At 38.9% G+C, this 11,934-nt stretch overlaps 1 protein-coding gene across 4 annotated transcripts in view; it reads right to left on the bottom strand.

Moving 5' to 3' along the window:
• The window catches only part of LOC106937260 (septin-7-like), a 24,845-nt gene extending 13,325 nt beyond the window's left edge, over window positions 1-11,520 (bottom strand). The window contains exons 1-2 of one of the 4 annotated variants that reach the window (XM_015018671.1): window positions 11,212-11,520; window positions 5,954-6,050 (exon numbers count right to left, since the gene is read on the bottom strand). In XM_015018671.1, the coding sequence (XP_014874157.1) occupies window positions 5,954-6,050; window positions 11,212-11,250 (136 nt within the window). In that variant the 5' untranslated portion in view covers window positions 11,251-11,520. Of the gene's footprint in view, window positions 1-5,953; window positions 6,054-6,550; window positions 6,719-11,211 lie in introns of those variants that run through there. The other 3 variants (XM_015018670.1, XM_015018673.1, XM_015018672.1) reach the window with 3 other exon arrangements.
• Window positions 11,521-11,934: the final 414 nt, after the last annotated feature.

Here is an 11,934-nt window from a genome sequence, read left to right on the forward strand (position 1 = left end):
CACGAAAAATTAAACCCTTCGGCCTCATTTTAATTTTCGGGTTTTTTTTCTCTTCCCTTTTTTTTTTTTTTTTTTTTTTTTCCCTTTCTGTTGATGACACTGAATGAAAAAGGCTCAGCTCCGGTGCTCTCCACTGACCCTCCCTTCCTCATTTCCCTAGTATAATGTCCAGCGCAAACTACACGAGTTGTCGGCCGACTGTCGGCCCATTTTCAAAACCTGAGAGACACATTAGCCGACCGAAATCTCAGACATAACGGTTCGATCGTGCCGTGTGGTGTCCAGCCACCTGGGCATAAAATAAGGGCTACAGTTCCAGTTAACTCATTTTAAAACCAGGCATTAATCAATGCTTTACTAGAATCTACCTGCAATGCATGTGGCTAGAGTCAGCATAAAGTCCTGACTGAATGAAAGTCATTATAACCTATTTATGTCACGTTAACGAAGAACAGCTGAAAACTTACTGGGTTTATCAACTGCGGTAGCAATTTGGCTCCAACTCCTCCCCTTGTCATTTCTATATTCTTTGCACAAAATGTTGAATAAATATTAATGTTGTTTCCACATATCATCTCCAAAGTCCGCTGGACTTCATGTCGCACCGTGTCAGCTGTTTGGGATTCCCTTCATAATTTCCCCTCAGAAAGCATGGAGGTGGATCCGCGCTTTCTGATTGGCTACCTGTCACATTCAACAGGCTGCGTTAACACTTCCAGTCGGGGAAACCTCCTGATTTAAATCGGAGCGGCCACGACGATCTACCGTAACACACCACACAATGCAGGATGATCGGTTACGAAATCACCAGCGACAATCTTAGATCGGCCACCGATCTAAGATTGTCGTAAGGGGGAAATGGGGGCAAAAAATCGTGTAGTGTGAACTTCTGCATTTGGGAGTCGGATGTGCCCATCTTCTCTATTTAAATCTCGTGATTGCTGAAGGGCAATATAGTATGCAGACTTTATAATCTGCACTCTTTTGGTTGAATGCAGTATTTATTTCCACTTTGGCTTTATGTTGTTTAGTTTTTATTCAAGTACGTTTTTTTGTTAATGGCGACTGAGAATCCTTTTTGTTTTTGGTTGTTTTGTTTATTTAGTTTATTAGTTCCAGTGTTATGTGTTCTTTTGAAAATAAAGTGCATCCATCTATAGCAGGAAATCGCATGCATTATTAGTTATTTCCATGAAATGAGTGTCAAAAGGTCTTGAAACAATATTATCGTTTATCACAATAATTTTTAAGACAATCGCTCAGCAAAATTTGTTATCGTGACAGGCCTAGTTGCGCGCAGGCTTTACGGCACTTTAACTTAACCTCTTAGCTGATCAGAAGGACCCAGAAGAAGCTTTCTATCTGTGCGGCAGGAGTTTGAGTGAGTGACCTCCAGGGCTCAGAAGAGTCCCCTCATATTCCACCATCGGTATGTTTTAGATCTACCACAGAATAATAATAGTAGACCTCTAAAGCCAGCTAAGTTTTCACACTTCACCAAGAAGCCAAGAGCAGCACTAACTTTCACAGCCTGCCTCGTCCTGCTGCTCCTCAAATCAAAACATGATCAGCTCTCTGGTCCAACACTGGAATTTCCTTTCTCTTCTCTCCTCTTCTCCAAACTGACAAATACAGTCAGCTTCTCTGACTGTATTTGTGGACAAAGCAGTCAGAAGACAAAGTATTTTGGATGTATTATTCTTAAAAGCTCCTTCTGGTTTTAATTGGAGTTTTTAACCTTTTGACCTAAGTCCCTCGTAGGATTTACAAACAGCAGCTGGACTTTCAGAGGTAATTTGGATTATTCTCAAATTTCATTTGACGTCTAGAAGCTGGAGCAGTGGGTCAGGGTTTAACTTTGAAGTTAAATATTTGCTAGATGATGCACACATACGTCAAAAACACTGAGATCACCACACGTGGGATGGGAAAGACTTACAATCTCCATACAACTTGATAAAATCAGCAGACAAACTTTTACAATGCTGTGACAGAACTGTCAGATTCCAGTCAAAAATGCAAGATACGCTTTTTGAGATTATTTTGGGCCACTGATGGGAATCTGCAACATCTCGACCATAAACACTCCACCACTATAGAGACTGTTGATGAAGGCTGTCTAACAGTTTTGGATTGTAAGGAGGAGCTGAATGATTGCCAGGCATTCTTGGACCGTTTCAAGATCTCTTACTGGAACGATCCCCAGGAGACTGTGGACTATTCTGGAAACAACCCATGGAAATTGGACATTTAGTACAATTACTGGCACTCTGAGAAAAAAAGAAAACCTTTTGGACAAAAACAGTTAAAGAAATTCTGGTAAGTTTCCCTTTTTACTAGGGGTGTAGTGATACAATAATTTCACGGTACAATATACGATATTCTGGTCACAATACGATATGTATCACAATATTTGTTGAGCGATACAATTCGCTACGATTCAGTGCATTTTTACGTTTTTCTGAAAGATTTTAGAAGGACAGAGTGATTTTAGTGGCATTTTGTGTTCCATAGACTTGAATTTAGTTAACTGAAAACTGATTAAAAGCACGAATTACACAATACCTGACTCTGATTGGACAGTCTAACAGTCTGCAGCTGGACAAAATGAATCAGTGAGAGAATTAGTTTGTCATTTAATTCATGTGGATTTGACATAAAACTCAAAAGTTTAAACGGTAATCCAGGAGCAGAGTGGAAAGATTATCAGCCTCTGTAGACTCTCAATATGCAAATGATTCCACTTATGTTTTTTTTTCTTTTGGACACTGTGGCTGCATTTTGGAGTAAAAATGCAGCCACAAATGCAGTCTTTTGGACTATGGGGAAAAAGGCTTTTCTACCTTGTCTCCCGGAGTTAGCCGTGGCTGTAAGCTGCTGTCGTCTAACTGCTAAAGTCGTGGCTCCGCCTCACCCCGCAGTGATCGACTCCCTGCAGCTACGCAGCGCCGCTATTCCCCTGCTTGGATCTCTGAGTAGCTGCCTCTCAGACTGCCAGGATCTCATAGTACTCTCAGTCTCTGATACTTTGTCTGTTGCTAATAAGAATGATCGATCAGCCATTGTTATCATGGAAATCCTCACTGCGCCGCGGATTCCGGCTGGGGGGTTTTCCTCTTCATCTTACTGCTCAAAACACAGCGCCGCTGCCGCGCCGCTTCGCTGCCGCTTCGGATGTTATCAACCCATGTTCATTCTTCAGGTAATCCTTTATATACAGAACAGAAACCGCTAAGCTAAAAACTAATTACGAAGTGATTGCTACCAGTCGAAATTTGCATTAATTTCGCGATTTCACTGCTTTTGCAGCTGCTCTGTTCGCGCCGCTACTCCTTTCCGCTTCTCCGTTCCGCTTCTCTTTCACGGTTACTTGCGCAACTTTACTTCGTTCATCAGCAACAAAATAGAGCCCATTGTTATTTATTGAAGATTTTACATTTCCAAAAACAGGAATCTAATGTTTCGTTTCGTTTTGTACGTTTGGAAGCTCATTCCCTCTCACATGATCAGAAAAGCCGGGGAATGGCGGCGCTTTTGACATTTCTCTGACATTTGGAAAAATATGGTTTACTAATTTTAGCAGAACTCCGGTTATACTTGGCCTATTAACACAATTTAAAAACTAGTGTATAGTTTATAATGTGCACTTTAAGCTCAAGTTGAAAGTGAGACTGAGGGAGGCGGAGTCTTGCTGCTACGCCGTAACAAACTAGACGTTAAAAAGAGCTGTCAGGCTATGGACCCCTATGGTTTAACGGATCGATACTCGCGGATGAAAAATCGATACTTTCCGAGGGCGGAAAATATCGATATATATCGCCAAATCGATTTATTTATACAGCCCTACTTTTTGCACAATAATGATACTCGTAGATAAACTGTTTATTCTTTTAGTGCTGGTCGGGTTTTCTTTCTGCTCTTCTAACACTTTAAGCCGACTTTTATATGCCTGTTAACTCTATAACTATAAGCAATCTCATATATATTCATATATTAAAACTCTTGTTCAGCTACTGTTTTCGCAAAAAAAAAAAAGCCAAACAAGTAAAAGACGAAGTGGAAATTTGAACCAGTTATGTTTTTTTTTTTTCCTTATAAGCTCATAGATTTCCCAATAGCTCTGAAACCCTTAAATATCACAAACATAAATTAACAACACTCTTTTGTTTGGATCTTGAGAAACTTTAGGGAATAAAGATCACATTAAAAGTGAAGTTAGTAATGTGTTTGGAAGATTGAGCCTCCAAGTCCACTGCCCGACACTACCCCCCCCCCAAAAAAAAAACAAAAACAAAAAAACCCTTCAAATTTGAGGTCTGGTTTGATTTTAAATGGTTAAAGGAATTTCAATAGCAATAAATAACCACCAAAGACAAAAGACGTATTAAATTTAGCAATGCCTTTTTCTTAGATGTCTAAACTCTTTTGGAAGAACAGCTATTCTTCCAAAAGTGTCCACCCAGATACAGACTTCAGACATCTATTTACGTTATATGTGAATGTCTCTGATTCTCACCCAAGTCATCACTGTGCTGCTCGTCCACAGCTGATGGACACTAAACAGGAAGCTGAACCACATATGTCTGGATGCCTCATTGTGTTTGTATCTCAACTTTCACTCAAAAGAACAGGGTCACCACAAGCTGCAGATTTATCAGATCAAATCTAATCCAAGAGTCGGTAGTCATTGTGGACCTGATTGGTTTTCCTGTGCATGGATCAAATTAATAAATTCTGGAGTGAGAGCAGGTTAGTATGCAGAGTCATTTAGTAGCAAGTATTACAATTACACAGACTATTAATGTCAATATTGAGGATAGAGCGTAACTAAAAACATATTTACTGATGGAGGGCCAGGTAACTTTTTTTTTTTTTTTTGCTCTGCTTCTACTTCTTGCAGACATCCCTGACTGAAACCTCTTTGGTATTAATCTGCTAAAAACAATAGTGGGGACAAAAAAATTACTTTTAATGTTTTGCCATTGTGCACAGTCTAAATCATGTAATGATCTAATTTTATTAGTTGCAGCAGGAGGATGTGGTTTCAGATGCAAAGTTCTCCTTTTATGGCTATTTGGCAGAACTAAGCACAATAGTTTAAAATAAAAAAGCTTTTTAAAGTAACAGTCTGTTATCTTGCATGCTTATGTGACAGACACACAAAAAACGAAAGCAAGTTTCTAATTAAAAAGAGCAACTTTTACTTGAAGAAAAACAGAAGTCACTCTTTTCGCTTTTGATCTTTTGAGCTGCATTAGTCTGAAAAGATTTAATTTTAAATAAATTGAAATTGAAAATAAAACTGTGTTCTGTACCAATCAATTTTACACCAGATATTAAACACTGCTCTGTAGAACTCGTTGTGTAAAAATCAATGTGTTAATTACTCAGTGCTCCGACTCACATGGAGTTCTGTTCAATAAGTTAAAAAACACCACAGCTGTATCAGCTTCATGTCTATAAGCACAGCCAAACCCACAGTTCTTCCATGCCAGAGTTCACTTCTCTGCTGCTGTGATGTACTTAGCTACGTTTTTGCACCCAACGCCATTTACACTGGAGCTTAAACCCGGCAGCACGCATTCCAAATGAAATGGCCTAAAACACAAAAATGTGTCAATAGATGTCCAGGGGCCAACGGAGAAAACAAGAAAAGCTCTCCATCTTTGACACATTCTTCCCAACTCAGCAGCAGTCTAGAGGCTATTATAGCCGGGCCAAAAAGGCCATCAGCTCTCTGCAGAAACATTCTTTAAATTGTCAGCATGTCATCCTGAGCATCTGAGTGCACAGGATGCCACACGTTTCAACCCCCGTCACGCAGTTGCCGACGACTAACGCTCTTAAAGAAACTGTCAGTTGTGCAGGTGTGCATGCAGCGCTCCGCCTTCAACGCAGACACAAACATTTTTATGCAATGCTGGCGGTTAAGACGTAGGTGTTTCCAACTTACCGACAACCATTAATGTAAACTCGAACCCTCTCTTGACGGACTTCCGATACACCTGGTTGGGGAGATTGGCGAAGCCCACATACCCCTCCAAGTTCCGCTGCTGAAAGAAAGACGAAATTTCCGTTTCAGTGTTTGATAAGCAGACGATGACAGCAGACTATCAAACTCGGATTAGTTCAAATATAGTCATGGTCAGGGAAAAGTAACCTACTAAGACCAGAAGGATGCATGTAAACATGAACTTCTTTCAGTCCTTTTTTTTCCCCTCTCCACACTTACATAAAAGAAAATGCAGCGATAAAACAAGGCAAAAAGCTTGCTCCTTTTCAAGACCTGCAATTAGCATTTTTCCTTTGCTACATCGACAGAACCCCTTTCAACTTAAGTGTAGCTGGTATAAATACAAGTTGGAGAAAAAACAGTTGCTTTGGAAGGGTGGGGGCTGAGAGGAGAAATAACAGGCCTTAGTTGGAAAATGATGCAAAGAACTTTCTAGTAACGCCAACTAAAACGGAAATATTAGTCTGCTAAACATCTATGTTCTCACTGCAGACATATTTAGCCAAATGACGATATTAAAAACAGCAAATGTCCTACGTATTCAGTCGTGTCCATCATGTACGACCGGGCGTGAGGAAGGAAGCTGGTTGCCACAAAGGTATCTCTTCATCTCTCTCCCTGTTCCCTTTCTCCTCCCTCTGTCTCTCTATCCGTCAGCTTGTTATCATTATAAAAACCCTCCAATCACCATGCAGCGTCCTGCACGCTAGATGGGGCAAACACAATTGATTGTTGGCCTCTCCAGCTCCGTCATGCATGGCACAGATGGAAACGTGCAGAAGTGACGGAGCTACTCATAGATTAGGTGTTAATCTTAAACCCAGTGGTCAACAATATCAAAACCTTCTTCTGTCACATCCTCAACTACTAAACCTCCAGTTTCTTTCCCTCAGAAATACAGTGCTGAAATATTTTGTTTATCAATTAGACATTATTTTAATCATGTTATTTGGAAAAGATACCAATATAAATTAACAATTGTACTATATCGTGTGACCCAAACCGTAATGTGGCCAGTTTAACAAGCTTTATTTTCCACAGAAATAGAGTGGTAATTTTTTTTGGAAAGATTTAAAAACTATATCAAAATGTTGTCTAGGAAATAGAATGAATATAAAGAGAAGTGAGAATGAAAGGAGTTGTCCAGCAAATCTCAGAAGGTAAATGCAAAAAGTAGTGTAGGATGAAGTGAAATATACACTCAAGTGCCAATCCATGGCTTTGATAGCCACATGACTGCATTTTATACAACCTGGTACCAAATCTAAAACAAGAAGAGTCATCAAACAAGGGTTTCTGCAAGTTTAATTTAAACATTTCAACTTTAATACCTACATGAACTTGGCAAACATATGTTAACTCACTAGCTCTCAAAATTATTTTTATTTGCCTAGTAGCCAAGTTTACTCAAGACGTTGATGTTTTTTGACTTTACAGCCGAGTCCAGTGCTTTTCCATCTTTGCTTCCCTTCATCTAGTCAGACTTGGACTGAATTATTGTAAACACTTTGTAAATTCTGTCAACCACAGGCCATTTCTAAAAAATCTTATATTTAACGAGAATTCTTAGTTTTTCCCAAACATATTGATAAAAGTGTGCCATTGCACCTGGTGTAAAAGAAACATTGCATTTCATAAAAAAACTGCATACCAACAGTAAAACATGGGGGTGGTAGCATGGTAGTCTGGGGCTGTTTTGCTGCTTCGGGACCTGGCTGAATTAGAACAATTCTCCAAAGAAGAGTGGGCCAAAATTGCTCCATAGCTCTAAAAGACTCACTGCAAGCTGCTGCAAATGCTTGATTGCAGTTGTTGCTGCCAGGAGTGGACCAACCAGTTATTAGGTTTAGGGGGCAATCACGTTTTCACACAGGGCCAGGACTGCTTGGATTTTTCCTCTCTAATAATAAACACCTTAATTTAAGAACTGCATTTTTGTGTTTACGTGTGTTGTTCTTGACTAATATTTAACTAAGTTTTGATATTCTGAAACATCAAAGTGTAACAAACATGCAAAAAAAAAAAGGGAAATGAGGAAGAGGACACATATGTTTTTCACATGCAGCTTTCTTAATCGTCACGACGACAATTATTGTGAATTTAATATCCTATTCACATCTAACCTGTTAAAACACAATCAATACTCACAAAAGGTTTTCAGCTTTCAATGTGGGGGAAAAAAAAGACTGAAAGTACCTTGCCAACATTAACAAAGAAGCTGCAACAAAAAAAAACAAAAAAACAGGCACAATCTATTCACCTCATCAATACTGCGATGCTTGCAGCAGAAAAGCAGGAGTAACTACTCCAAACAAGCCTGAAGCACTTTCCAACATTTCCATGTTTGATCCACCCACATTCACATGCTCAGAGTATGTTACATAAACTACCACCTCTGATGATCCGTCCATTTCTCCCTGCTGCCACATTAATGGTACCCACATAGTTTTTATTTTAGCACTTCAGGAAGAAAGTGGTGGTTCAGCTTGTCGACGTTCAGCTCCTGCAACCGCCTGACTGTGAATGTAACAAAGAGGTAAGATGGATGTAGCGTGGATCAGTTGGAACACGTTCGTGTGAATTTTATAGGTTAACGTTTCTGCGGAAATAGGCAGGCACACAGGCGTGCACTTCAGATCTACACAGCTGAAAGAAAGCGAGAAAACAGAGCAGCAGGCATGGGACTTTAAAAAAAACATAGAAAAAAAGGAAGTAATGGGGGATGAGAGAGAAAAAGACTAGTCAGCCCATACCATTCATGCAGCCCCATCCCCCAGTCCACCCAGTGGTGATAGTAGCTGCCTGGCTCACTGACATCATCTCGCAAAGCCCCTCACCCTCCACAGGCATTCAGCAGCAGCTGATCCCCGGGCCTTCTCACCGCCTCCATCAGCTGTTTCCAGTTTTGAGTTTTTACATATTCCAAATGAATAATTCATCAAGTATTGCTTTATTTAAGCAGAGCAAAGGGAGGAGTGAATGCCGATGAAAAGAATAACCGTGTCGGTGCCCTTTTGGTATTTTTAGCACTTATCTCCCAGCTATTTCTATTTTTCTGTGCATGACCACTACCTTGTTATGCCGAAGAAAGTCACTGCCAGTCACCTTTGGCTTTATTGCAGACAGATGCAGAGTGACAACATGGGGTAGAATGCGTTGTGGTGAGTAATCCTTCATTGCTAAATGTAAGTGACAGTGTAAAAAAGCCCTCCTAAAGAGGAAATGACGTTCAAGGAGGCACGAGTGCCATCTAAATCAGAGCTTGTGTTTAAAATTTTATAATGAAATGACACCGTAAACACACTAACAATAGAAACCAACAGCGTTCAGACAGCTGGGCGATGGAAATGACTGAAAACGTATACAAAACATATTTCCAGTTACAAGATGAAACCGAAAAAGTAGGCCGCCTGGTTACCCAGTAGATTTGACTTGAATCTGGGAAGAGAACCTTGTATTTAGGATGAATGCTCTCCATGTGCGTGTATGTTCTTCTCCCCAGTTTGAGTTTATTGACGTTTTGATCCGACAAAGCAGTAATTGATTCCACTGAAAATTGTTTTTTCAATCAAATAAGTAGTCTAACTCAAAACTCAACTCAAACATTATCTTTGAGATATAAGGTGAGTCATACAGTAAAAAAAAACTAAAATTTTTCTTGAATACAAAGCCTGTTACGAGTCAATTATATGACATTTATTCTAACCTTCCTTCATGTTACTATAAAGCAATCAGTCAATTGTTTTATAGTAACATCATTTTTTTTTCTTTAATGAAGATTGTTACTATGTTCCGTTTGAATTTTAAGCAAAGGTTTTTATTGGCTTTGTGTCATTTTGGTGGCTTGGGCAATTCAAGTTTTTAAAATGTTGTTAACAGAGATGAACAATCCAGTTTTTCCTGGCCAATTTTGGGTTTTCTTTGAGCGCTGACGTGGCAATTGTTTAGTTTATTCTCCTGAAAACAATAACCAAACATAATTTAATTTGCTCCTAGCTTTTTTTTTATATATATATATAAATGTAGTAGCTTTGAATCCAACAAAAGACGGAAAAGTTAGAAATGAATACTTCATTTGAGCTTGACCAAATAAATACAATCTCAAGTCAGTGACTCGATGCAGTCAGCTGGGTTTCCTCAGATAGAAGACCTTTTAACTAATTTGAATAATAAATTGAACTTAAGTGCATTGATTCATGATTATGCTTCACTAGGACTGTATGTAGTTAACTTAGAATATGTATGATTGGATTGAACTGACTTGTCTTTCTGAGAAGTGCTTTGAAATGACATTTGTTGTGAATGTGGTGCTACAAAAAAATCCATCGACCTTACTAAATACCCCGCCTTGACGACTTGAATTACTAAAGTTTAAAAACCGGCACAAAACTATGCTATTAGGTCATGTGCTAATTGAAAAAACCCCCACTGATGTTTTCAATTTTGAAGCATTTCATGAATAAGGAGAATGCATCTGATTTCAGTATTTCACAAACCTGTCACCACCAGATCTGATCAAGGTAATTGTTTCGAATCAATGGTTGATGAATCTGTTGCTGTTATTATTGTTAACATTCATGATCCTTGTATAATTTCAATACTGTTATTGCTCCTTCATATTGCAGTATTTGTTTTTCCATACTTTTTTTTGTGCAAATCTAATGGCAAATGTTGTTTTAGATAAAAGACATTACTTTATCCATTTAAATTCATCTTCCTCGTGGTAAAAGTGTAAGGTCTACTAATTTTTATTAGAAGCATCTAGTTCTAAGAACTGAGGCATCCTTTGCATACTTTCACTGCAAGCATTTTCTGAGCAGTAGTATAGCTTTTTCCACCGCAGCCAGCTTTAATTGAAACCAGACCACGTCCCTCCTGATACAAGCTGTCCTATACGAAGACCTCAAACCAGTCTAATTTCCTCAAGAATTTAACACAATGATGTTGTCCAACGAATAAATTTATAAAGAAGGCGTCCATCTTCCCCTGACTAAATGACGACTGTTATATTTTAACATCGTTTAACCAATAGTGAGGCTAAAAAAAAAAAAAAAAAACGGAAGGCAAAATTCCAACAGGCTAAATTATAGTGTGAAAACATACAAAGAGACTGAGACATGTGAGTGGGGACGCGGCGTAATATATTTTTAGTCAAACACTCAAAAGCAGACTCTTGGAAGAGGTAGAAATGGACTTACAGCGATGCTCGGAACAGCAGTCTCTGGTCGCTCGATCATTATGCTGTCACCACCCAGCCTGCTACGGACACTCACCGAGGCATACACCGAGGAACGTCGGAGAGAGTCACGGAGCTTAGCAGAAAAATGCTGCTTTCTATGCTAAAACACCAAAACTAAGAAGGATAACGGAAACAACGTGGAAAAGTGAATGAATGAATGAATTGGGTCAAATTACATATGGCCGCTTGCTGGTAGTACAAGGAGGTAGAGCACAGTGAGGAGGAAAACGCTCCAACGGCTGTTTTTCTTCACGAGGAAAATCAGCTGTACTTGCACCAAGCTACTTCCGGTGGAGAATTTCAAAATATATTTTATAAAAATAAAAATTATTTTTAAAAAAATAAATATGAATAATGATTATTATTATTATTATTATTATTATTATTATTATTATTATTATTATTATTATTATTATTATTATTAATAGCCACTAATAATAATTATTATTATTAACAAACAATAATATTTCCCTATATTCCACAGAAAGTGATTGAAAACTTGTTATATTTAGCTCCATAGTAAACAGAATCAGGGTTGGTCTCAGACCTTTGGCTACTCTCATTTCTTAGCAAGCACATTTGCTCATTCTTAACATAGTTTGGCAGGAGGTTACACAGGGGCGGATCTACCGGGGTGGCATGGGGTGGCAGTTGTCACCCCAAACGAGAGCCTTGCCAACCC

The sequence above is a fragment of the Poecilia latipinna genome, unplaced genomic scaffold (assembly GCF_001443285.1).
Source record: "Poecilia latipinna isolate Pla-1442-1.1 unplaced genomic scaffold, P_latipinna-1.0 Scaffold2305, whole genome shotgun sequence".
NCBI lineage: Eukaryota > Metazoa > Chordata > Actinopteri > Cyprinodontiformes > Poeciliidae > Poecilia > Poecilia latipinna.